Source organism: Myotis nattereri (genome assembly GCF_964212035.1).
Source record: "Myotis nattereri genome assembly, chromosome: 4".
Classification (NCBI taxonomy): Eukaryota; Metazoa; Chordata; class Mammalia; order Chiroptera; family Vespertilionidae; genus Myotis; species Myotis nattereri.
Window position 1 is genome coordinate 31,561,422 of NC_138079.1, and position 27,938 is coordinate 31,589,359.

The 27,938-nt window shown below is 42.1% G+C and overlaps 2 protein-coding genes and 1 pseudogene across 3 annotated transcripts in view; 2 read left to right on the forward strand and 1 right to left on the reverse strand.

Annotated features, from left to right (window-relative positions):
• Positions 1-841: 841 nt before the first annotated feature.
• ZSWIM6 (zinc finger SWIM-type containing 6) overlaps positions 842-27,938 on the forward strand; it is a 217,572-nt gene continuing 190,475 nt past the window's right edge. Inside the window, exon 1 of the mRNA XM_081088785.1 lies at positions 842-1,487. Within this exon, the coding sequence (XP_080944911.1) occupies positions 857-1,487 (631 nt within the window). The 5' untranslated portion in view covers positions 842-856. The remainder of the gene's footprint in view (positions 1,488-27,938) is intronic.
• LOC308517582 (pancreatic progenitor cell differentiation and proliferation factor-like) lies at positions 8,679-9,023 on the reverse strand (annotated as a pseudogene). The gene has a single exon. The product of its transcript is annotated as a pancreatic progenitor cell differentiation and proliferation factor-like (transcript).
• LOC308517581 (high mobility group protein B1) lies at positions 18,445-19,709 on the forward strand. The gene has a single exon (XM_081088787.1). The coding sequence runs from the start codon at positions 18,916-18,918 to the stop codon at positions 19,402-19,404; it is 489 nt and encodes a 162-aa protein (XP_080944913.1). The 5' UTR covers positions 18,445-18,915; the 3' UTR covers positions 19,405-19,709.

Here is a 27,938-nt window from a genome sequence, read left to right on the forward strand (position 1 = left end):
CACGGGGCAGCGGAGCGGGCGTTCTCCTTCCCTACCCGGATCTGCAAAAGTGAAGTGGAAAACAGCCGCCGAGTGCAGCCTCCTCCCTCTTCCCAGGCGCCGCAGCCCTGGCTGGGGGTTGAGGGGGAGTTCCCCCGGGCTAGCTGGAGGGGAAGCGGGCAGCCCGGCGGCTACAGCCGCACCTCCTCCGCCTTCCTCTCCACCCCCATCCCCTGGGCTCCACGCCGCATTTCTTTGTTTTGAAAGCGCCTCCTCCGCCCAAAGGCTTTCCCCCCGGCGGGCAGGCTTTGACGGAGGGTGGGGCCTCGGCCCGCGGGCCCCGCCCCCCACTTAGCAGGACCTCTGCCCAGGCTCACCCCCCATTTCCCGTCTTCTCCCCGCTGTGACCCACGAGGCGCGTCCTCACTTGCCGGACATCAAAAGAAGGCAGGGAATTGGAAAGGGAAGTGGAGTAGCAGGGGGCGCAGAGACCCACCCACCTTGGGCCAGGTCCGGAGGCCCGTCCTCTCCCGCGGGAATCCCACCTGAGCCCCGCCCCCCGCCTCGCAGCGGCCGAACCTCCTCACAGCCGGCGAGCGCCCAGCCCCGCCGCCCCCGCTACCCCCGTGTCGGCCGAGTGCTCTATTTATGTTTGAGCCCAGCGATTTGCATAGCCCAGCCCCCGGCCCTAGGTCCCCCTATCGGCGCTCCGCCTCAGCCCTGACGTCACCGTGGAGGCCCAACCTCTTGGGCCCATACAAGGAGCGGCGGGCCCTAGATGGCAGCGTGGCGTCGCGGCGGCGTGTGCGTGTCGCGCTTCCTTGTGCCGTTTATAGGGTCCCGGCACTTCCGCTGTCGGGTTAGAAGCGACGCGGTCATGGCGGAGCGCGGACAGCAGCCTCCTCCCGCAAAACGGCTGTGCTGCCGGCCGGGCGGCGGCGGCGGGGGCAGCAGCGGCGGCGGCGGAGCGGGTGGCGGCTACAGCTCTGCCTGTCGGCCCGGCCCGCGGGCGGGCGGCGCGGTGGCGGCGGCGTGCGGGGGCGGCGCGGCGCTGGGGTTGCTGCCGCCGGGCAAGACCCAGAGCCCCGAGTCGCTGCTGGACATCGCGGCGCGCAAGGTGGCGGAGAAGTGGCCGTTCCAGCGCGTGGAAGAGCGCTTTGAGCGCATCCCGGAGCCGGTGCAGCGCCGCATCGTCTACTGGTCCTTTCCCCGCAGCGAGCGGGAGATCTGCATGTACTCGTCCTTCAACACCGGCAGCGGCGCCGCGGGCGGCCCCGGCGACGACAGCGGCGGCCCCGCCGGCGCGGGCGGCGGCGCGGGCGGCGCGGGCAGCGGCAGCTCGTCGTCTTCTCCCGCGGCCACCTCAACGGCCGCCGCCGGAGCCGGAGCCGGGGCTCCGTCGGTGGGGGCGGCCGGGACGGCGGACGGCGGCGACGAGACCCGGCTGCCCTTCCGCCGGGGCATCGCGCTGTTGGAGAGTGGCTGCGTCGACAACGTCCTGCAAGTCGGTGAGTCACGGGCAGCCTCGGGGCCGTCTGTCCACCCGTCAGTCCCTCGGGGGCGGGGCGCCCGCCTGCTCCCCTCCGAGCAGCCCCTCGGTCCGGCGGGCGCCCGCGCCCGCACCCTGCCCGGTGCCCTCACGGGACCGGACGGTCCTCCCGAGCGCCCGTTTCCTCCCTCCCCTCCCCGCCCCCTGTCTCCCCGGACGGGCCGGTGCGAGTGGGAAATGAATCAGCAGGACGCGCCCCGCGCTGGGGTCGGGGGGTGCGTGTCGGGCGCCCTCCTCCCGGGGAGCAGGTCCTGGAGGGCTGCGAGCCTTGTTGGGGGGCGGATGTGGACAAAGGCGCGGCCGGCCGGCCCCGGCGGAGGGTGTGTGGCGGGGCCGTGCGGGGCGGGGGAGGGGGCGCGGGCCGCGCAGACAATGCCGGCCGGGCGAGCCGGTGGCCCGGCCGCGCTCCCCGCTCTCCGTCCGCTCTCCCCTCGCCTGTCGCTCGCCCTCTTTCTTCTCTTCCCCTCCCGCCCCTGCGTCCGGAGGGGAGGGAGGACATGCTCATGCGGCTCGGCGGCCGCTCCTCACAGGGCTTCGACGGGCTGCGGCCGCGACGCGCTGGAGTCGCTGCGGCGTCCGGTCCGGTCCGGCCCGGCGAGCTCCGTGGCCACCGGGGATTTAAACGTCTTCTCCCTCCGCCTCTCTGCTGCCTCGGAGCGGCGCCGGAGGTGGGGAGCGGGGCGGCGGGCTGGACCCCTCTCCTGAGGGAACGTCTCTCCTGAGGGGACATCTAACCCCTGGACGCCCCGAATGAAATGGCGCGAGTCCGGGAAGGAGCGGCTGGCGCTTCCCTTTCCTCTGGGGCCGCGGCGCTGCCCCGGGGCTGTGGCCGCCCGAGTTTGGTTGGCGCTGGGGTGGCCGGTGGTCGCGCCCGGTGCGCGCGGGAGCAGGGACGGGCTCTGCGCTCCCGCCGGCGGGCGCACCAGCGCGAGCCCGAGCCCGAGGGGCTCCGCGGCGGCTCCCGCGTCCCTGCCGGCGCGGCCGCCCGGCAGCCGGGCACGACCCCGCGCTGGGTTCTCATTTTCAGGTTTATTTGTGCTCCTTTCAGTTTTCTGTCACCTTCCGAGAAGGGGAAACCAAACAAAAGAGTCTCTATTTCTTTCCAGGGCTTGTAAAGTAGAAGGTATTTGACAAAGGCGAGAGAGGGACTTGTGATTTAAAGCTGTACAGCCCTCTTTTCTCTGGTAGACCGGGAGAGTTTTCTCAAATACGGAGTTTAAAAGCTTTCTCCGTCTCCCCCCGGCCGCCTCAGGGATTTTTTTCTTTTCTTTTTCTTTCTTTTCTGGCCGGGTATCTTTTTCAGCCATAGCGATGGGGATGTCGGAGCCGACTGAAGAGAACAATGCTATAGTGAGCCCCCTCCCCATAGTTTTCTCCTGGTTGCAGACGGCGTATTTCCTGCTCTTCCCATATTGCTGTGTACTTCAAATTGTAGTGGTGAACCGGTACCTAATGCATGGGGAGAGGTTTGGAGGCATCGCTGTCTCTTATGTTTAATGATTTTTTCCGTAGTCAGTTCCTTTTATTATTGTCGTTGGGGGTTCGGTGGGGGTCGGTAGGGGCTCCAGGAGAGAATTCAGATTTGCTTTAATCCTGTCTGCTTAATTTGAATTCTCATGCAATCTGCAAACGTGATTTTCTGCATGGTCATTTATTTCCAAAGGCATCCCCTAGTGTTGCCTTTTCTAGTTTCAGCACCCTATCCTTCTGTCATAGAGGGGGTTCAACTTTTGAGGCTACCCATCCATCTATCCTTTTTTTTTTTTTAAAAAAAATACCCAATTAACATACTTTCAAGTTTTTTTTTTTTTTTTTCTCGTTTCCTTCTGCCAGGTTGAAACGGATTGAAGGTATCTATGGATCCTCAGTATAACTAACTAGAGTTTGAGAATTTTTATGGCTTGGCTGGCAACGTTGAGGCTTTTTTTTTTTCTTTCTCCCCTTCTGTGCTTGATTCTGCTTGCAAGCAATGAGGAATGACAGGAGAGCACATAGGGAGGGTTTCTTGGCTGATTGCATTTAAGCCAGGAATTCACTGTGAAAATAAAGCCAAGGAGTGATAAATAAAAGATGCAATCTTCTCTAGGAGACAGACACACAGCATGGGCTTTGCCTGCTTTCATCAGTGAAGAGGCCTGGGCGAGTTGTAAAAGAAAATACTAACTTTTTGAATAGTCCTCAAAGGGGAAGGAGACCACTGAATGGAGTTGGCATTGGTTCCTGTGAAGTAAGTAGTATGCTGCTGCTTACAGTTTTGAAGACTTGACCACCCCTTTAGAAACACATACGTGCTAAACAAGTGCTGCAGAAATTGTGGAAAATATTTTTCTCCCCCTCTGAGTTCTGCCAATTTTCTTAACTTCCAAGTTGTACTACTTGTTGTGCCAGTCAGCTTAGAGATGGAAGGTTGTTAAATGCCTGGCAGCTGGTACTGAGATAGAAAACTTACGACCAGAATTTTTTCCTTTCTTTTGTTTTTGATGGAGAATGGAGAGAGTAGCTAGATTAACCATCTAATTTAGCTCTCAGTGGTGGTTTGAACTGGAATACTAACTCAAGAGGCTTACTTTATAATTCTGTGATTTGAGGTAGAACTCTTTTTCACTTCAGGACCTGAAATGAAACAACAGAGTGTACAGCATTGATAGCATCATAAGTGATTTTCTGGTATTGCAAAATTACAAGTTTGTATAAGGAGTATTTATTGACTTTTGTAGAGATGATTAAATTATAATTACAATAGGGAAAATCTAGTTCACTTACACTGTTGAAAATTATTTAATGATTGAGGGACAAAGAATTTAGACATCCCCAGAAATTGAACATACTTACTAGTTATTTTTCAACTCCTAAGTTTTAAGAAGACATTTAAAGGAAAAAAAAATAGCCCTAACCAGTTTAGCTTAGTGGATAGAGCGTCAGCCTGCGGACTGAAGAGTCCCAGGTTCGATTCCCGTCAAGGGCATGTACCTTGGTTGCAGGCACATCCCCAGTAGGAGGTGTGCAGGAGGCAGCTGGTCGATGTTTCTCTCTCATCGATGTTTCTAACTCTCTATCCCTCTCCCTTCCTCTCTCTAAAAAAATCAATAAAATATATATTTAAAAAAAATAAAGGAGAAAATACACTCTCAGTATGGTAGTTGTAAGTAGTGTTTCATTGATGCAGAGCTCTCCATTAGCTGATTACAGGAGCAGTGGATTTCAACCTTCTGGCCTTTTAAATACAGTTCCTCATGTTGTGACCCAACCATAAAATTATTTTCGTTGCTACTTCATAACTGTAATGTTGCTACTGTTATGAATTGTAATGTAAATATCTGATATGCAGGATGGTCTTAGGCAACCCCTGTGAAAGGGTCGTTCGACTGCCAAAAGGGTCGCGACCCACAGGTTGAGAACCGCTGGTTTAGAGGACGCGTAGTTGACTTATTTTTGTTAAATAATGACATATTAGAACTTATATGTAAATATTATCGATAATCATTTAAGTGATGATTTTGAAGTCACATTAAAAAGTTCCCCCAAAGTTTTGCTTGGGAAAGACTTACCTAATATGGTCTAAAATTTTAATTATGAAGGAAAATAAATGCAATTGCATAGAAATATGTAAAAATTTCCTGTTGGACTGAAACAGCTAACTGGGGCAAATATTTGTAGCATGCTCGACCAAAGGCTGGCAGAGGACTCCAAAAAAAATTGGTTAAAAAAAAGATGAATAACCCAGTAGAAAAATGGGTAGCACATTCACAAAGAAATGCACATGATTGAACTTAACTCATCTTCACTCTTTTATAAAGAAACACAAGTAAAAATAACATGCTGTCTTCATCTATCACATTACTAACAAGATGGGTAGGCAGTACTCAAATAGATTGAGGAGATGGTGCTTCCCTGCTTGGCACAATATTTTTTAGTCATTTCTAGAAATTTTTCTGCACAGAGTTGGTCTGTACAGTGAGCAATACCCGTTGCTGTAAGGTTTGCAATTCTAAAAGGTTGGAATCATTCTACACTTTTATCAGAAGAGCCCTAGCTGGTTTGGCTCAGTGGATAGAGCATCAGCCTGTGGACTGAAGGGTCCCAGGTTCAATTCCAGTCAAAGGCACATGCCTGGGTTGCAGGCTCGGTCCCCAGTAGGGGGCGTGCAGGAGGCAGCCGATCAATGATTCTCTCTCATCATTGATGTTTCTATTTCTCTTTCCCTCTCCCTTCCTCTCTGAAATCAATACAAATATATTAAAAAAAAGAGAAGGGAACTGATTAAAAAGTACTTGCGGAATACTATGCAACCATGAAAAAAGTGAAGTACATTTATATGTACTGACAAGAAAAGGTGATCTGAATATTTTGTTTAAAAACAAGCTAATTGTTCATATAGCATGCTGCAATTTCTGTTTGAAACAAAAAAAGACGTACATATAGATGCATAAACATGTCTCAAAAGGTTACACAATCATTGAATACTGGAGAAAGATGGAGAAGGGCTCAAGTGAATAGGCAAGGTTTTGTGAGGAATTTTACTTTTCATTTTATGTCAGTCTTACGGTTAGATTGTTCTTAAAAACCAAAAGCATGTGTTTTATAATAAAAATCTTGGAAAAATTATTCTTGTGTTTTTAGTTCATTTATATGTTTTGTTTTGTGTGTGTGTGTGTGTGTGTGTGTCCCCTTTCTGAAGACTTGGTTGCTGTACATCCATTTTTGGGGGGCTTTGAAACACAGTTTCCTTATTTGTGACTAGATAATCACTTTTAAAAAAGGCAAATCTCAAAACAAAACTAGGGAGGGTTTTATATAAGAAGGAAATAGTTAATTTTTAAAAGGAGTTGCTTTTATTTTTTTGCTGATAACTTTTTCACTTTGGTAAACACTTCTATGGTCTTTTAAGATTCATAACTTAAAATATTGTGTTTGGGGGTGGCAAGGCAATAAAAGGTGATCGTTATTAGAATTAAGATGGATAAAAATTTTAATTAACTAATTTATTTAGGGTTGATTTGTTGGCCTTTCTTTGAGTATTTTGATTTTCTTTACAGACTGGAGATTATTATATAAAGAGGTGATTCTAAATTACTTTTAGAATTGGGTGTTTTACTTATTGGTGATGGTACATTTTACTGAATGCATTTTCAAGACTACAGTAATTAATACAGAACAGTTTGAATCAGGTATTACACTTTTTTTGCCTTTTGATTAATGGAAAAAGTACATAAAAGAAAATTTGAAACTAGGTGCATATGTATTTTTTATTTTTTATGTGAATTGCGATGTGATTTCCTTACAAATTTGGTTTTGAAAGTGAGTTTCTCATCTGTGTTCAGCATTGTTCTGAGGAAAGTTAGGTTTTCAATTTTAGCTGAACAGATCTTGGGATTTGTTATAATACTTAGTTCTCTGATGGTTAGTATTGGTTCAAATCTAAAGTATTCAGGAGACAATACTTTTGTAGCTATATAAGATTTCAACAATACTGGAAGCTGGAATTGCAGATGTGGATTAAGAAAGCATTTCTACTCTTCTTCAATCTTTTTAGTTTCTTGCCACACACTTGTATTCTGAATACACCCTTGGATTGTAAAAGAAAAGGCCATTCCTATTGTTTGTTTGTTTGTTTCCCCCAGCTTTGCATTTAATTTCATCCCTTTGCAGATTTGAGACTTTGATGCCTTTCCTTTTAAAAACTATAGGATGCCTGTGGAATATGTGTTTTAATAGAAGAAGTACTGCAAGTAATTGAACAAGTCAGGTTATAATTGTCTTGAGTATGTCCTGGACGGTTTTTGAGATGTTTATCCTGGGCCTTTTTTCTTTTCACAATGGATAATCAGTTGCTTTCAATTCTAACTCCAAATGTTTCCTTTGGAAAGACACAGACCAGCATATTTTTTTCTGCTCACACTCATATTAAGAGAGTTCAATTAATGTATGATTTCAGCTAGTAATATGTTCAGTGAACAGGATGGCAGTGGAGGAATGACTGATGTTTTCTTTTAAGAAAGCTATCCCTTTGAAAAATTACACAGTTGGCCCTGCCTGGTGTGCCAGTTGCTTGAGCGTTGTCCTGTGCACCAGGAGGTTGCCAGTTTGATTCCTGGTCCAGTTCCTGGTCTGGGTTGCATGCTCCATTCTCCATTAGGGGGTGGGGAGCGGGTGCAGGAGGCAGAAGATTTGTACTCTCAAATTGATGTTTTTCTCTCCCTCCCTTCTCTCTCTAAAAATCAATAACCTATTCTTTAAAAAAAATTACACGATTAGATCTATACTGATTCACATGCTTGCATGCTTCATTATTTTTGTTAGAAAATTAATTTTCTTCAGTGATGCAAAATGAATCTTTGTTGTCTTTACTTAAGAAGCTTACTTACATATACATATGATAAACTCGTTGCATTAGACATTTTTTATTTATTTTTTTAATATATATTTTTATTGATTTCAGAGAGGAAGGGAGAGGGAAAGAGAGATAGAAACATCAATGATGAGAGAGAATCATTGATTGGCTACCTCCTGCATGCCCCCTACATGTGCCCCGGCATGTGCCCTTGACCGGAATCGAACCTGGGACTTTTCCAGTCCAAACCTGGGACTTTTCCAGTCCAAAGGCTGATGCTCTATCCACTGAGCCAAACCGGCTAGGGCTGCATTAGAAATTTTTATAGGGCAGTCATTAAATTTGAACTGCTGTTGACCCTCAACTGTTATATTTGAGGACAAATGTCCTAGAAAAGAAAGCAGATTACAGGTAAGTATAAACATTTTAGAAACAAAGCAGATTATAGGCCATTATTTATTAGATGGTAATATAATAAACTACATGGAACCTACAAAACCATTTTTAGTCACCTTTCAAATAACTATTATACAATTTTTTTTTTTTTGCTGGCTGCTTCTCATTTATTTTCCACTTGGTGCAAGGCACATGGCTATGGGGTGTTAGGCAGGCTTGCGTGTGGCTTGGGTAGTAAAGAGTGGGGCTCTCTCAACTTCCTTTTTGGCGTGTTGCTCTTTTGATATAAAAGAACCCAACTGCTTCTGCTTGCTGCAGCCGGCCTAGTCTACGCCAGGTGAGGTGAGAGGGAAGGGGATGGAGGAGGGGGGGAGGGGCTCAAAGCCTAGCGCCTCTGGAAGTCTGGCGGCTGGTGCTGGCTACTCAGGATGGGGGCCCAGCGTTGACTTTGTCAGGCTGGCCGCCAGGCTCCTTCCTTGTGGCTTCCCGAGCCAGGTCACAGGTGATCATGCTGCTGGAGGCCTGGGGAGATTCCTAATGCTCTGGGGACTCCAACACTGTGGCCATGAATGGGAGAGTGGACTTTCCAAAAAAGAAGCTTGCCCACCAGTGGCCCGGGTCGGCTTTGGGGAGACCCGGGTGGTGGGGGATGGCTTCCCCAGGGTACTGGGCACTTCCACAGGAGCTGTTACTGGAAGTGGAACCCAGGCGGCGCCGGTAGTAGCCGTGGGTGGCCACGAATGAGCCACTGGAGGGGATGTCGGCCATGCTCTTACTTGTGCACTGGTGGAAACCTCGGCGCGGGATAATGGGGGCAGGGGGGGTGGGGTGGGGGGGGCGGGGCGCTAGGCCAGGGAGCCCATTTGCAGAGGATACCGCGGGAGGCCACACCACCATCGAGACGCGCGGAGGCCACTATGATACAATATTAAGAACAGTACTTTCTCACAGTAAAAAAACCTAACTTAATTTTCTTGGCTTATTAACTTTTTGAGATAGCTAACTAAATGTTTAGGGATTACTGTAAGTTAGAAAACATGATCTGTTTCCTCCTTTAAATGGATGGGAATACTCTCCATCTCTTTCTGAGAAATTAGTATCAAGTGATAATTTTGAGAAAAACATTGCATTACATAGTCTTGTCCCATGAGAAGTGACTCTTGTTCTCAATCCTAGCCAGAGTCTCTAAATAAATAAATAAAAAGTGTGTTGGTTATATTTGTTTAAAAAATCTGAGTATCTTTTCAGTTTTTGCTTTCAGTGCCTGTGTTCTGCTGAGAATACATTTTGTACATAGTTTTCAATTCTTTAAAAATAATAGGTAGCTAAAGCAGGCTTTGGAGAGAATGCAGTGCAAAATCTGCTTTTCATTTTGAACTTAAAGATTGCCTTTCAGCTGATAGTAAGTGAACTCTGTTACTAAGGGTATGCAGTTTTTTATATTTGTGGAAATCTTATGTGAGAATTAGTTTTGAGTCAGCTAACATATTTACATATATTTATTTATGTATTTGTAACTAAGTTGATCAAAAGTGAGCAGAAAAAGAGACAAATGAATCCAGGTGTCATTTGATTATGGTTACCTCAAGCATATTTCAGTGACTTCTGTGTATAGATACACTGTTCCATTTCTTCTTAAAACAAAATATGCTAACAGATGAGAAGCTATTTTTATATAATATCTTGCATGATAGCCATTACCAACTTATAGAGTTGTGTAGGTTTTAGAGATGAAAAGATGACATCAATTCCAGCCTTTTCCATTTTGCTGATGAGAAATCTGAGGCATAGACATATTGAGTAATTTGAAAAGTTAAATTTTGTGTCTCTTTCCACTGCTTGGTTACCTCTTAATTTTCTGGGAATGTTTTGTAAATCTCAGAAAAATCTTAGAAATGAGAACAATATTTTGTTGTTGTTTGTTAATCCTCACCCAAGGATATTACCCCCCACCCCCTTGATTTTTCAAGAGAGTTGAAGGGAGGGAGGGAAGAAAAGAGAAAGAGAGAGAGAGGGAGAGTGAGAGTGAGCGAGAGAGAGAGAAAGAGAGAGAGAGAAAAGAAAGAAAGAAAGGTAGATGTGAGAAAGACTCTGATTGGTTGCCTCCTGCACGCACCCAACTCCAGCTGGGGATCGAACCTGCAACCCAGGTACTGCCCTTGACTGGAATCAAACCCTCGAGACCCTTCAGTGCCTGGGCAGATGCTCTAACCACTTAGAAACATCGGCCAAGGCAGAGGAACAATATTCTTGAATGTAAATTGACTGAACTGTTGCAGACTTTATTTGGCTAACATTTCTTTGAATGTTATAAAAGTATTTCTAGACAGCATTTTAATGTTAGGCCACATTCTAATAGCTTCAGTTAAGCAATGATTCTAGCATACTAAATACATGGTAGTGTAAAACATTTGTAGACATTTTTGGAAATTGTAGAGCTGTTCTAAAGTGAGGTTAAAATTCAGGAAAAGTTAGTTATGATTGCTAACTATTTGAATATTACAGCTGTGTGAATATACATGAAATTATGCATACACCGATGTAATCAAGAATTTACTAAAAGTTTAGTGCTTTGACTGCTCTGAATTTAGTATGTTTATGAAAACTTACCTAGTAGTGTCTGTATTTGACTTGTTTTTGTACATTTTTCAGTGTGTTGTCAGTCCCTCCACCTTCATCATCAGTAAATGGTATACCCATAACCCCTAGATACACTTTATTCACATAATTGATGTGACCTCAAAACTTAGTGACCTCTCTAATTTTAAAGTCCTCTTTGATTTGGTGCTTTTCTGCACTGAACTGAACATAATTTACCTGAGTCTCCTAATACTACTGCAACAATATCATCTGTATAAAAGCCTAAGCAACCGTTGACTGTTAGACCATTTGCTATGACGTGCACTGGCCACCAGGGGGCAGACACTCAACGCTCAGGAAACCTGGAACAGACTGATGACTCAGAGGGGAGGGGGAGAAGGGCGAGAAGAGATTAACCAAAGATCTTATATGCATACTAGAGTCTTGGTGCACCGTGGGGTCCCTCAGCCTGGCCTGCAGGGATCGGGCCGGAACTGGCAGTCCAACATCCCCTGAGGGGTCCCAGATTTCGAGAGGGCGCAGGCCAGGCCGAGGGACCCCACTGGTGCATGAATCCATGCACCAGGCCTCTAGTTTGTTACTAATACTAATAGCAGTTAACACTTTCATTATACTTAACCATTGCCAGATACTGTTCCAAGTACTTTATATTTCTTTTTAATATACATTTTTATTGATTTCAGAGAGGAAGGGAGAGGGAGAGAGAGATAGAAATATCAATGATGAGAAAAAATCATTGATTGGCTGCCTCCTGCATGTCCCCTACTAGGGATTGAGCCTGCAACCTGGGCATGTGCCCTTGGCCGGAATCAAACCAGGACCCTTCAGTCTGCAGGCCCACACTCTATCCCCTGAGCCAAACTGACTAGGGCATACTGTCTTATTCTTGGGTATATTTCTTTTCTTTTAAAATAATTTAAAATGTTTTATTTATTTATTTATTTTTTTTGTTGTTAATTCTTACCTGAGGATATTTTTCCATTGATTTTTAGGGTAGTGAAAGAGGGAGGGAAAGACAGAAACATTGATGTGAGAGAAACACATTAATTGGTTTCCTCCTCAACGAGACCTGTCAGGGCTCGCTGGGGAGGAGCCTACAACTAAGATAGGTTCCTTTGACCGGAATCGAATCCAGGGCCGTTCCCTTGACCAGAATCGAACCCGGGGCCCTTTGGTCCACAGGCCGTTGCTCTATCCACTGAGGCCAAACTGGCTAGCGCAGCACTTTATATTTCTTAACAGCGGTATGAAGCACTTTTTAAAAAATGTTTTTATTGATTTTCAGCGAGGAAGAGAGAGAGATAGAAACATCATGATGAGAGAGAATTATGGATCTGCTACCTCATGCACGCCCCCTAATGGGGATCGAGTTTACAGCCTGGGCATGTGCCCTGACCAGGAATCAAACCAGTAACCTCTTGGTGCACAGGATGATGCCCAACCACTGAGCCACCACAGTCGGGCCCTATGAAGCACTTTTATTCTCATGTTAACTGATGAGGAAACTGAAGCATAGGAAAAAAGTGCTAGTAACTTTTGTTCAAGGCCACACAGGGTAAATTATGGAGCTAGAAACAGCCTGTCTGACTGGTACTTCTACTGTCTAACTAGTACTACCTGTGATGCATCATCTACATATATAAAAAGCCAGCAACCATAACCCCGGAATGACTGGTCACTATGACGCCCACTGTGGCCAGCAAACTCGCCTGATCTGGGGGTGAGGCTGGCTGGCCAACCCCATCCCCGATGGGCCCCCACTACCCCAATTTCCCGCAGCCCCTCCCCTTCATTGGCCCTGCCCCTAATCGCCTGCCCCCTACCCCAATAGGGGGCAGGGCCAGCCCATCAACCGCCTGTGGCCCCCCCCCCTGCAGGCCCCGCCCCTGATGGCCCCCACCACCCTGATGGGCCTGCGGCCCTTCCCACCAGCCAGCTCCGCCCCTGATTGGCCCCCCACTCCGATCAGGGGTAGGGCCGGCCAGCCAACCACCCATGGCCCCTCCCCCAGGCCACTGGTCCCCCCCACCAGCCCCCCCTACCCCATTTGGGGGCAGGGCTGGCTGGCCCATGGCCCACAGCCCCTCCCCATGGCTAGCCCCACCCCTCCTGAACAGCCCCCACCACCCCTATCCACCCGTGACCCCTCCCTCCAGCCAGCTCTGCCCCTGATTGTCCCCCCCACACCAATTGCGGGTGGGGCCGACCTGCCCACACCCCCTCCCCATGGCTGGCCCCGCCTCTAATCGGCCCCCTCCACCCCAATTGGGGGCTGGTCCCCTCAGCCAATCGCCCACAGCCCCTTCCCCCAGCCAGCCCAGCCTTGATCAGGTTTGATCAGGGGCAGGCCAGCTGGCTAACCTCCAGCCGCTGCCTCCTTCTGACAGGCCCGGCCCCGATCCACCCCGATTGGGGCCAGGCTGGCCAGACCCCACCCGTACACAAATTCATGCACTGGGCCTCTAGTCATTAAATAAGATAAACCTAAAGAAGTTTCATCTCTAGGTTTATAGTCTCTTGCTACTTTCTAGAGTGTCTTTCACTGTGGCCAGAATTTTAACTTGTATCCATAGCTATGATTTTTAAGGTGTATTTTTAAAATTTGACTTGAAAACCTGCATTATAAATTCCTTTTATGAGTGAGTTTCAGCTTTGGAGGAAGGTTGTGTGGGGTGATTTTGATCATCTTCTATCAGACATTTTAAACTTTTAAATGAGGAATAACATGTAGGCTAGATCTAATTGTGGTGTATATGCAGTGAAGGCAATTTTTCAAAGTATATTAAAGAAATATATCTCATTTAAGCACCTTTTAAAGGTTATGATTAAACATTATACTAATAATTATTGCTGATAAGATGATTTAAATTCTTTAAAAAAGAGAGTTTATTGGGAAGATGCTAATTGGAAGGATGCAATAGAACCTGCCAGTACATTGAAACTCTTACTAACTGAATAAGCTGATCACATAAATTGGAAGCTCATTTAGTGAATTATTGTGCTTAAAATTCAGGTGACTCATTGCCTGGTCCTGGCTTATTTAACAGTCTGTTTACTTAAAGCATTTTTCATTGTTAATTGATGTCAGATCTATAATGTTGGAAGGTATTATACAGAAAATATGATTAAAAGATAGCATGTAAAGTAAGTCTACAGAAGCAAGGTTTAAATTTTTGTACTTAATTTAATTACACCAGTACAATTTAGAATTGTATCTGTTAAATATTTGCTGACAGTGACCAGCTTTTTTATATGTGAAGTATAGATATTTTATAATTTCAGTGTAAAGGGCAGAGCCTGGAGTCTCTTCTAGTGTTGCTATTTGTCTGGGTAAAGGCCTGCAGAAGTCCAAAGGTAGCATACTGAATTTGTTATTGTGGAACCTTTGCATCTTGCTACTGCTTTATATGAACTCATTTCTACAAAGATGGTGGTCATGAATTTTATAAGTATTTGTCATAAAATAAACATTTAAAATTCAGGTTAACAGAAGTTTATAATTGATTGTTGTATTTGAGTAAGGACTTTTTAAAGTGTCCTGTTTCTTTAGCATTCTTTAAGCTTTCTTAGTACTTAAGATTTTGTACTCTTGCCAACATTACTAGTTTTCTCTTCCTTCCCTCCCCCAATTATCACCTGTGTAACTTTTGTCTTATACTTTCTCCAGACCTGCAGTAAAGCTGAGGACTGAAGTGACCAATGTCTGCTTTGTGATGATGGTGGAATCAAGTGAGACTTGAAGTCAGGAGATGGAGTAGCCTCAGAGCTTCAGCTTCTCCCCTCCTTCCTTCTCTCCCTCCCTCCTTCCTTTCCTCCTTCCCTTACTATCCTTATTCTCTCCCTTCCTTTTTTGGAATGGGGGAATAGAGTAGGAGGAGAGAGAAGTAGGAGGGAGTGATAGGGAAAAAGGCAAGAAATTGGAAGAGATAGGAAGTACCAACGATGAGAATGTACTCCACTCCTTTCTTTCCCTGTAATTGTCTCCTCCCCTCCAACCTCCCTTGATTTAGGGAAATAAAGCTGAGGTCACAAGGACCTATGTATTCTGCTGCTTGGCTGCTATTTTTAAGTTGGCTCCACATTAGCCTGGCACCAGGCCATGATGGCACAGCGCCAATGCATTGTGGGACTGCTGGCAAGTTTCAAAAACCTGATTTTTCAGGTATCAGACTAATTTTCAGACATTCTACTGTGATATTCTACTTACCTCTACTTTTACTAAATGGATGTGCATGTTTTTTTTTTTTTGTCTTTTGGCTTTTTAAAGAAGGGATTCATTAAAAAAAAATATTGTTGAAAGTATTACATATGTGGGACTCATTTTTGATAGTATTATACTACTATAGCTATTTTAGATGGAAGGAAGATTTAAGAATTGCCTTATCAGGTCAGACTTACTTCCAGCTCACTAATTTTGGTTTTGTGGCTGCACCAAGAGGTGTGAAATTTGCCCGATTGATTTAATATGCTTTGGGCATCTTTAAAATTGCCATTGCTGTCGAAGTGTGGAGTTTGAATTGGTTCATATAATTATAGGTGTCATTAGACATTTAACAAAACATGTTTTTATTTTTATGCAGTTATCAGTGTTCCCTTTGCTAACAAAGTTGTCTGTTTAGGTTTAGTTAGTGCTGTAGGAATATGTAGGAATAAAAGAGCCCACTATTTATTCTCGTAGGAAGCAGCTAGGTTTTGGTTGAAATATCAGTATTTGGGTCTAGATTTTATATACCTTAGAGCCAGTATTTATGTGGGTTGTATTTGCAAATTGGGTTTCATACTTTTGGATGCACGTGTAAACTTGATTGTCAATTGTACTCACAAAGAAAAAATATATTGTATTTGTTCTTGAGTAATTTTGGAAAGAAGTAAACAGAATGTCACATTGTGAATCTGTATCTTTGGAAGGGACTTTGGTAAGAATGACAGTACTTATATTCTTTCCATAGCAGTATACAGGAAAGCTGAGTGTAGGATAGGGATGATGTTTGGTGTACCGTGGACTACACTAAATATGAATAGAAATAGGGATGATAATTGTTAGGCTTATTCAATGAATAGTGGTGTAACATATTTAGATCTGTTGGGTGTCAGGAGAACATTTAGTTAGTGAATTGATCTGATGTCCTTCTTAAGGTAGCACAAAATAATTGGCCAAAATAACTAGAAATAGAATCAAATTGATTCCCCCCCTCCCTCCTCACTTTAATGTAACTATTAGGTGAATTCTGCTGAATTCAATTTTGTGAAATAAGAAAGTATAAGGTGAAAATAACACAATACGATTAAAAAGTGGGAAGAAGACACCCGGATAGACATTTCTCCAAAGAGGTCTTACAGATGGCCAATAGACATAAAAGATGCTCAGCATTACTAATTAGAGAAATGCAAATTAAAACCACAATGAGATATTTTACAACTGTCAGAATGGTTATCATCAATAAATTAGTAAACAGTAAGTGTTGGTGAGGATGTAGAGAAAAGGGAACCATTGTACTCTCTTGGTGAGATTGCAGATTGGTGTAGTCATTATGAAAAACAGTATGGAGGTTCTTCAAATAATTAAAAGTTGAACTACCATATGAAAAAAATCCCACTTCTGAGTATTTATCCAAAGATATGTGCACCCTTGTGTTCAATTGCAGCATTAATTATAATAGCCAAGATATGAAGCAATTTAAGTGTCCTTTGATATACCATTGGATAAAGATGTGCCATACACACACACACACACACACACACACAATGGAATATTACTCAGCCATAAAAAATGGAATCTTACCATTTGCAACAATATGGATGGATATAGAGGGTGTTATGCTTAGACGATGTTATGCTCAGTGAAGTAAGTCAGACAGAGAAGGATAAATACTGTATGATTTAACATATGTGGAATTGAAAGATTAAAATACATGAACAAACAAAACAGAAACAAACATAAATACAGAGAATATTTTGATAGTTACCAGATGGGAGGGGAGTTGGGAGGCTGGGTGAAAAAGGTGAGGGGATTAAGAAGTACAAATTGGCAGTTACAAAATAGTCACGAGGATATAAAGTACAGCATAAGGAATATAGTCTAATATTTTAATAACTCTGTATGGTGTCAGGTGGGAAGTATCAGGGGGATCACTTTGTAAGTTATATAAATGTATAACCGCTACGCTGACCCCCGAAACTAATATAATATTGAATGTCGCTTGTAACTGAAAATAAAATTTTTCAAAAAGTGTAAGGTTAGGGATTAGTGAAAGGTGAGTTGCCGTTCTAATAGCATATAGGAGGCAAATGTTATAGAGTTTATTTAAATTTTTATATCTTAAAATGAGAAACTTACATTGCGGATAACAGCCAGTTTGCTGTTACTGATCCAAGAATATTTTATTACTTAGGGTGAAAACAAAAATTTAGGAAATAGTCAGAATGTCTTGGGGAAAGAATATTGACTGAGTGTCAAGTATATTGAACTATATCACAGTGTAGTAATTATACCATATGGTATCTGCAGTTAGAGGTTATGGTTGATATTCGAAAAGTGGCTTGGAGATACAACCATTAATCTATGTATATATATTTCTGCAGATAGGTGTATGTGCCATTGAAGTCCTAAGGTGTGTGTGTGTGTAAAATTTAATATGCATAGAACATTGTAATCTACTGGATGGTCGTAGGTAAATGTCAATCTTTTGGATCCTTAATTTAATATAGATTTTATTTAGGTGAGTCATGTAAAAGATGTCAGCTCCAGCTTAACTAACAAGCTTGATTAAAACCAAAGCCCAGAAGGTAGTTTGACTAGTGCTGTTTAGCGGATGAGCAAATTGCTCAAATGACGTTCCTTATTGGAACTTGTCAGAGCAGTTTCTTTGGAGTTTTCATGGATCTCTTTGCAACTTAATAAAAAGGCATTTTGTCTAAGCTCTTTCATAAATAGCAGGAAATTCCAAAGTACTGGGTAGTATTGCATTTTTGCTTTCAAAAAGGACTTTTGTGGTGGGAAAAACAGTTTTGTAAAAACTATTTATTTTAACAGTTTATATGGCAAAGTACTTTTATTTTAAAATGGACAGATTTTTTAAACATTCTTATATTAACAGTAATTTAAGTTTCATCCATGATTTTTCATGCTCATTTATTTTTTATAGTTTGCAGTTTATAATATTAGATTTGTTAGAAAAAAATTGGAGATACCAGATCAGTGACTGATTTTATTCAAATTTCAGTGTATGTATTAGGTCTGAATTGGTATTAGTAGCTCATAGCTTAGCAGTGGATTGTCTTTTGCTTTTGATAAATCATGAAGCTTTGGTGAAATTTATTTTTTGACATATAATGATATGCTTTGTATTTTCTAAACTGTGTGTGTGTGTGTGTGTATTTTGGGTTTGGAGAAGGAATGTGGTAGTGATGGGCTAAGTGGTGGTGGGATAAACTCAAGAAAGCATAAATTTAAGTAGCTATGTTTAAATATATAGAGGGTTCCTTTCCTCCCCCTTTTTCAGTTCAGGAATTTATGTTTCATTGTGCTGCTTATTTAATGTCATTATATAAAAACTTATATTTTTACTTATCCCCCTCCCTCCATTCTTTCTGTTAATGATAGTGACAGTTCAGAATGTAGTCTGTGAAAGTTCACGGTATGACAGTCTATTTTATGGTGGTATTAGGGATGTATTGACTATTGTATCTCTAAAAGGCTAATTTTAAAAATTCACTTCTTAAAGTGATGATTCCATCTTTGAGCCTTTACAGTTTTGGAGCAGCTAGTTTTCTCCTTTTTGGTTTGCTTTTTTTTAATAATTTAGAATTGAGTTTTGACAACTCTTCAAGAAGCCTTATTTAATAAATCTAGAAAAATCTATATATCCTGATTCTTTCAAGAAGCCTTACTTGAGAAATCTACAACCATCATATTGTTTTTAAAAAGATAGAGTAACATGTCTGGCTCCCGCTCTCACAGCCATTGCAGTACATTGAGCTCCATAGAGACAGCGCCGGGGCAAGTGCGAGCCAGCTGGACACTGGGTGACTGTGTGCTCGCTGAGGAAAGTAATTAAACATGGGCAAAGGAGATCCTAAGAAGCTGAGAGGCAAAATGTCATCGTGTGCTTTCTTTGTGCAAACTTGCTGGGAGGAACACAAGAAGCAGCACCCAGATGCTTCAGTCAACTTCTCAGAGTTTTCTAAGAAGTGCTCAGAGAGGTGGAAGACCATGTCTGCTAAGGAGAAAGGAAAATTTGAAGATATGGCAAAGGCAGACAAGGCTCGTTATGAGAGAGAAATGAAAACTTATATTCCTCCTAAAGGAGAAACAAAAAATAAATTCAAGGATCCCAATGAACCCAAGAGGCCTTCTTCAGCCTTTTTCTTGTTTTGTTCTGAGTATTGCCCAAAAATCAAAGGAGAGCATCCTGGCCTATCCATAGGTGACATTGCAAAGAAGCTGGGAGAGATGTGGAATAACACTGCTGCAGATGACAAGCAGCCTTATGAAAAGAAGGCCGCTAAGCTGAAGGAGAAATATGAAAAGGATATTGCTGCATACTGAGCTAAAGGAAAGCCTGATGCTGCCAAAAAGGGAGTTTCACAGACTACATTCTGAACTGTCACTATCATTAACAGAAAGAATGGAGGGAGGGGGGAAAAGTAAAAATATAAGTTTTTATATAATGACATTAAATAAGCAGCACAATGAAACATAAATTCCTGAACTGAAAAAGGAAGAGGAAAGGAACCCTCTATATATTTAAACATAGCTACTTAAATTTGTGCTTTCTTGAGTTTATCCCACCACCACTTAGCCCATCACTACCACATTCCTTCTCCAAACCCAAAATACACACACACACTACCGAATGTGTCTTTAGATAGTCCTGTCCTGGTGGTATTTTCAATAGCCACTAACCTTGCCTGGTACAATATGGGGGTTGTAAATTGGCATGGAAATTTAAAGCAGGTTCTTGTTGGTGCACAGCACAAATTAGTTATATATGGGGATGGTAGCTTTTCATCTTCAGTTGTCTCTGATGCAGCTTATACGAAATAGTTGTTTTTATGTTAACTGAATACCACCCTGTAATTGCAAAAAAAAAAAAAAAAAAGAAAGTTGCAGCTGTTTTGTTGACATTCTGAATGCTTCTAAGTAAATACAATTTTTTTTATTAAAAAAATAAAAAAAATAAAAAGATATAGTAAACCAGGTAGGTACATTTAGGTAATCTGGTTTTTACCTAGTGAAAGTAGGTAGACCAAGGGGTTGTTGCAGAGACTGACACTTGACTGCCTGATCATGGCTTTTTCTAAACTTTAGAGTACAAATGTGGAACTCATCTTTAATGTAAAAATTGGAGGAAATGAGGGATAGTTTTTAATGAGAAATCAGAAAATTATTTTTTTTTGTAAGATTGTAGGTTTCTAAGCACCTCTGATAGAGGGAACAACAGTTAGCTATAAAACAATTCAAAACATGAAATGGTAACAAATAAATGTAAGAATATTCTACCACATACTGTTACAGAGTCATTTTGAGTTTCCTAAATGTCGAGTCTTGTTTTTTTGAGGATGAGAATCAGTATTTAAGGTAGGTACCAAGTCCCTTTTTGGAGTGAAAGTGAATCTGCTAGATTGAAAAAAAAATCCTGGCAAATTTTAAATTCAGGCCAGCCAATTATGATAGTGTTAATTGTGTAGTGTGTATATAGTAGACATTGAAATGTAACTTGAATGAATGATATACTTAGATTATATGCCAGTCTTTGTGGGTGCCTGTATGAAATTCTATTAGTTGAAAATAGTAGCTCCAAGTTCTAATTTTTATTTGATTTTCTGAATCAGAGTTGCGTAACTTAAGTCTCCTAAGAGGTGTTTTGAATAGGAAATGACCACAATATAGACAGGTTGGTTTTAGGACTTGGTTTATTATCATCAACTTACTACTACATACAGATACCATATTAGGTTTCTTTCTGACTTATATGAGGGGACTTTTTAAATTTATTTCTTACTAGAAGCCCGATGCATGAAATTCTTGCAGGGGGTGGGGGGTCCCTCAGCCCGGCCTGTGCCCTCTTACAGTCTGGGACCCCTGGGGGATGTCCACCTGCCTGCTTGCTGCTCCATAGCGCTACCATGGAGGTGGAGGCAGGAGAGGCTCCCGCCACCGCCGCTGTGCTTGCCAGCCGTGAGCCCAGCTTCTGGCTGAGTGGCACTCCCCCGTGGGAACACACTGACCACCAGGGGACAGCACCTGCGTTGAGCGTTTGCCCCCTGGCGGTCAGTGCACATCATAGCGACCGGTTGTTCTGGTCATTCTGCTGTAACAGTCACTTAGGCCTTTTTATGTAGATGGTTGACAATGTTAACAGATATCCCTCATTTTCCCCGCCCCCCCTTTATCCCCCTTTGCCCACCTCCACCCCGACCCCACCCCACCCCAGGCCTTCACCACACTATTGTCTGTGTCCATGGGCTATGTATATATGCATATAAGTTCTTTGGTTAATCTCTTCCTGCCGACCCCCCACCCCCTTTTCCTCTGAGATGTGTCAATCTGTTCCATGCATCCATGTCTCTGGATCTATTTTGTTGGTCAGTTTATTTTGTTCATTAGATTCCATATATAAATGAGATCATGTGTTATTTATCTTTCTTTGATTGGCTTATTCCATTTAGCATAATATTCTCCAGTCCCTCCATGTTGTCTCAAAGGGTAATAGATCCTGCTTTTTTTTCCACAATTGCATAGTATTGCACTGTGTAAATGTACCATAGCTTTTTTAATCCACTTGCCTACTGATGGGCACTTGGGCTGTTTCCAGACCTTAGCTATTGTAAATATTGCTGCTGTGAACATAGGGTGCATATATTCTTTCTGATTGGTGTTTTGGGATCCTCAGGATATATTCACAGAAATGGGATCGCTGAGTCAAATGGAAGTTCCATTTTTAATTTTTTTGGGAAACTCCATACTGTTTTTATCCCTAATGAACATAGATGCTAAAATCTCATAAGATATTATTAGCAAATTGGATCCATCAATACATTAAAATGATCATACACTATGATCAAATGGGATTTATTTTGGGGTGGCAAGGCTGGTACAGTATTCACAATTCAATAAATGTGATACATCACATAATTAAAATGAAGGGTAAAAATCTCATGATCATATCAGTAGATGCCGAAAAAGCATTCTACAAAATCAGCACCCATTTTTAATAAAAATTCTCAGCAAAGTGGGAATAGAGGGATCAACATAATAATAGAGGAATCAGCATTTCTCATATATGACAAACCTACAGCCTACATCATACTCAATAGGCAAAAGCTAACAGTGTGTCGACCTTGTCCCAGGATCAAGATAGGGGTGTCTGCTTTCACCACTCTTATTCAACATAGTATTGGAAATTCTACCCATAGCAATCAGACAAGAAAAAGTAAAAGGCATCCAAATTGGAAAGAAGGAAATAAAACTGTCATTCACAGGTAACATGATATTATATATAGAAAACCCTAAAAACTCCACCAAAAACCTACTAGATTTAATAAGTGAATTCGTCAAAGTGTCAGGATACAAAATTAACATTTTACTACACCAATAATGAACTCTCAGAAAGAAATGAATCCCATTTTCCTTTGCAGCAACAACAACAAAAATAAGATATCTGTACTTGGAAAACTCTAAGATATTGAAGAAAGAAATAGAGGAAGATACAAACAATTGGAAGCATATACCCTGTTCATGGACTGGAAGAATTAACATCATTAAAATGTGTATTACTCAAAGCAATCCCTATTGAGGGGACTTTTTCTTCAAACATGTTAACTTGCTAACAGTATCAGCCAAAAAAGTTGCCCTGAATACATTTTTTTTTAATCCTCGCCTGAAGATATGTTTCTATTGATTTTAGAGGGAGAGTGAGGAAGCGGGGGAGGGAAGGAGGGAAGGAAGGGAAGGAAAGACATCAATCGGTTCTCTCCCACATGCATCCTGACTGGGGATGGAACCCGCCAGCTGGATATATGCCTTGACCAGGAATCAAACTCACAACCTTTTGGTGTGCAGGCTGACACTCCAAACAACAGAACCACCTGGATAGGGATGAAAACAAATTTTTTTTAAATTAGATGATTCCAACTTCTAAAAAAAATAATTTGGACATTTCTGTGTAGAAAAACAACAGTATTTTTGGGTTACCCAAGAAAATAACTTTGAGTTATAAATGTCTTTGAGGGATTAAGAGATTGCTTTTCCTTTTATTTGATATTTCACTTTTTAAACAAACTGGCAAAACGAAATTTAATTATTGTTTTTAAAATTTTTTCCCCCAGATGATTTAAAGCACATATAATTTCAAAATACCACACAGATCTTACACTTTGTGAAAATACATTGGCTAATTAATAGGAATGGTTTATTAAACTGGTCTACAAAATGCTGATGACTTTCCCTTGCGATAGACTTTGCTTAAGACTCAGTTTTGCATAAAATGGATATACCAATCAGTGTTTTGTTTTTTTTTTTGTTCTCACCCAATGATATTTTTTCTATTGATATTTTATTTTTATTTTTTTTCTGTTCATCAGATTATTGATTCACTTGATTTTTAGATTCACTTGTTGATAGATGTGTATTTGTTGTTCATAATTTGTATCTTTACCTTTTACTTCTTCTTCCTCTTCTTAAAGGATACCTTTCAGCATTTCATATAATACTGGTTTGGTGGTGATGAACTCCTTTAGCTTTTCCTTATCTGTGAAGCTCTTTATCTGACCTTCAATTCTGAATGATATCTTTGCTGGATAAAGTAATCTTGGTTGTAGGTTCTTGGCATTCATCACTTTGAATATTTCTTGCTACTCCCCTCTGGCCTGCAAAGTTTCTGTTGAGAAATCAGCTGACAGTCGTATGGGTACTCCCTTGTAGGTAACTGACTTTCTTTCTCTTGCTGCTTTTAAGATTCTCTCTTTGTCTTTTGCTCTTGGCATTTTAATTATGATGTGTCTTGATGTGGTCCTCTTTGGATTCCTTTTGTTTGGGGTTCTCTGCGCTTCCTGGACTTGTAAGTCTATTTCTTTCACCAGGTAGGGGAAGTTTTCTGTCATTATTTCTTTAAATAGGTTTTCAATATCTTGCTCTCACTCTTCTTCTGGCACCTATAATTCGGATGTTGGTGCGCTTGAAGCTGTCCCAGAGGCTCCTTACGCTATCTTCGTATTTTTGGATTCTTTTTTCATTTTGCTTTTCCGGTTGGGTGTTTTTTGCTTCTTCGTATTTCAGATCTTTGACTTGATTCTTGCGATCCTCTAGTCTGCTATTGGAACTCTGCATAATATCCTTTATTTCAGTCAGTGTATGCTTAATTTCTAGTTGGTCCTTTATCATAACCTCGAGGGTCTCACTAGATTTCTTGAGGGTCTCACTACATTTATTGGTGGTTTCTAGAAAGTTCTTGAAAAACCTTAAAAGTGTGGTTTTGAACTCTATATCCAGTAGTTTGCTTTCCTCCCTTTCTGTCATTTGTGTCCTGTTTCTTTGTTTCCTCATTTTTTATGCTTCCCTGTGTTGGTAGAGTGGCTTTGTGTGCTAGGTATCCTATAGGGCCCAGTGGCTCAGCCTCCCCAATAACCTGAGGTGGACACTCTTGGTGCACCCCTTTGTGGGCTTTGTGCACAGTCTTGTTGTAGTTAAGCCTTGATTGTTGTAGGTATCACTTAGAGGAATTGACCTCCAGGCCAATTGGCTGTGAGAATCAGCTGTGTCTACAGTGGGAGAACTTCTGTGCTGAAGACACCCTTATGGGGCAAGACTTGCTTCAGTGGGGCTTTGGTGCTCACTGAGTCTGCCCCTTGAGTCTCCATTGATATTTTAGAGAGAGTGGAAGGGAAAGGGAGAGAGAAAGAGAGGAACATTGATGTGAGAGATACACATTGATTGGTTGCCTCCCCCATGTGGCCTGACTCGGGCTGGGATTGAGCCTGCAACCGAGGTACATGCTCATGACCGGAATCAAACCCAGGACCCTTCAGTCTGTGGGCTGACGCTGTAACCACTGAGGCAAACTGGCTAGGGCCCAATCAGTTTTTTGAACAGTAATTTAACAATAACTGTGTACTCCCAATGATTGGTTCATGAGAGGGATGGGTTATTCAGGTATTGGGTGCCCACTTATTCCCATTTGCCTAGTCAGTCTTGTTGTATGTCTCTTTTTCTGACATAATTGTGAATAGTCACCTCTTTTACTCTTAGAAGTATTCCAGTTCAGATGATAAACTATGGGGTGTCCCCCCAAAAATGTATACACACACTTTGAATAATTAGGCAGTTTTTATTAAAATACGTTTCATTTTCAGAATTGAGCTATCAGCTATTAAAATGTGTATACATTTTTGGGGGACACCCTGTATATAGTTTATATCTTGTTTTTTAGAAATAAGGGGGCAATTAATAACTCATTTAAAATTATACTCTGTGTTTGCATTACACACACTTCAGCCTTTGTGTAAGGAGAGAGCTAGAGTGAGAGGGAGAGAGGAAGGGAGGAAAGGATTTGTTTGAGACTGAAAGGAGATGGCTTATCTCTGGTCTTCATCAGGTGGCTCCACTCAATCTCTTTCAGATAGGGAATTATTTCTGTCTAGGTTCTTGTTCACAAAAAAGGAAGCAGTTAATTAAAGATACTTATTATCTATCAGTTTATGATGTGTCCCATTACACTCCCCATCCCCATGTTCCCCCATTTTTTTTTAACAATTTAAATACATACATTTTAATTGTTATTTAATGTTAATTTATAAAACATGTTAGTATTAATGATACAATTTTATTTGTACATTGTTTGCTTTAGATCAGTGATGGCGAACCTATGACACTCACGTGTCAGAGGTGACATGCGAACTCATTTTTTTGGTTGATTTTTCTTTGTTAAATGGCATTAAATATATAAAATAAATATCAAAAATATAAGTCTTTGTTTTACTATGGTTGCAAATATCAAAAAATTTCTATATGTGACACGGCATCAGGGTTAAGTTAGGGTTTTTCAAAATGCTGACACGCCGAGCTAAAATGGTTTGCCATCACTGCCTCAGATTGATGTTCACAGGTACTGCTCATTTAGGTATTTGCAGTTAGCCATTTTGGTGAGTATATCTTTTGCTGATCACATGGCCATGAGCTTTGGAGAAGATGCCTGACCCATCAGGAAAGTAAAGTCTCCTTTGTTGGGTCTTGTCTTCCTACCTGTGTACTTGTAGTCAGGCCACTTAACTGGCTCTGGGTTGCTGTGAGTCCTTATAAAATGGGAATAATTATACCTCTGTCACCTCTATCATGAGGCAGTGAAGAAACTCACATGGGAATACATGAAAATACTTGAATTCTTAATAATTACACAAAGGGGAAATACGTTATCATTATTCAGTGGTCCAGTTTTACCTAATTTAATATTATCCTATATAATAAAGAGTTACTATGCTAATTAGACCGGGCGACGGAACAAACCTATGGAACGACCTTCCAGAACCATCAGTGGGTGGGGTGTGGGGCCACAAGTCAGCCAGGGCTGCGAGGACCTAACTTTGCATCGGGCCTCTAGTTTTCTGTATTTTCCAAAAACCCTACAATCATGTATTTATTTTATAATCAGAAGGGAAATATCATTTAAAAAAATCAATCTCGTTATGATTAAAACATTAAATTTTCTTATCTAAGGTTAACCTGTTAGTATTTTATTTATGGTTATAATTGTTGCTTGATTTAGTGCAACTAAACAGAGCATGTATTATTCAACAATGTATGTTATGGTCTTAATGTCTTAATGCCTCCCTTCTTTTTTGACCTTAGTGACTGATGAATTTTGTCTTCACTTGGAACTCTAGAACTAGTCTTATTAAAGTGGAAAGGGGCTTGGCTAAGATCAATTCAGTGACATTCAGGAATAGAATGGACAGTTTGTAGATTAACCTATTCACTTGGGGTTTAGTGTCTGGGTTTCCCTGAATATTTATCATGGGCAAGTAGGAGATGGGATCAGATACAAAACACTCAGTTGCAGATATTTTCTGAATTTCTCAAGTCATATTACTGTTTACTAAGATCTACATTTCCTTCTTTTGTTGGCTTGAATCAATTAAAAGAGTTGACTAACCCTTTCCCCCTGATTTAAAGATTTACAAATAAAGTATTTAGAAAAACAGTTTCAAGTGAAATTTTTAGAGCTTACTATGAACTGAACCTTGGTTGTGTATCCCCCCCCCCCCCCATTCTATTTTTGGGTGATTTCATAAGTCCTTGCCCTTGAAAGCTGTGCTGATGTGACCTGACTACCCACCCCACACCCTTTCCTAGCTATGCAGTTAAAGGCCTGTTAATGGCCTTTCTGTACTTCTCATATGTACCGTAGAGGTGTTTTTAAGATTATTTATTTCCTCTTTCTGTGTATGTACACATGTGTGAGTAAGAATGGACTTTCATGTATTTGTAAGAGTGTACTAGTAATAATGATCTCGTAAAATTTGGGCAGGCTTCAAGTCCGTATTGCAGCCAGGATGATGTTGCCTGTACTCTCCCTGTGCAGAACCTTCAGTGGCTTTCCCTTTGCTTAGAGGACTAAAGTCATGGGTGTGCAAGGCCTGGCATGGTCTGGCCTGGACCCCCATCTGCCTCTTGCACATTTTTTCCCTTGCCCTTCAGCTGCCTTCAAGCTGCCCTGCTAGCTACCTGTGCCTGTGTTCTTTTTTCTGCTTGGAATGCTCTTTGTTGCCTAGTTCATGACTTAATTATCAACTTGGCTCAGAAATCTGGCAAAGAGGTCTCTCCTTTGTAACCCTAATCATAGTTTCCTATGTGATTTTTTTTGTCTCTCCGATTAGATTTTGTGTGTATGTCTGTGTGTGTCTCTGTATGTGTTTACTTTTGTATTTATAGCTCCTAGTTATAAGCAACCCTTTGCCATAGTTGACTCAGAAAAAGCTTGTTGAACAAATAGATGAAGGACATGGTTATTTTACTTTGGAAATATTTTCCTAACTTTCCAGGAAGAGACACTGCTTTTACTCTGGTTTCATCTACCCCCATGCCAC

Excerpts from the sequence above, each read along its gene's own strand:
- LOC308517581 (XM_081088787.1), top strand. The coding sequence starts at position 18,916 with ATGGGCAAAGGAGATCCTAAGAAGCTGAGAGGCAAAATGTCATCGTGT.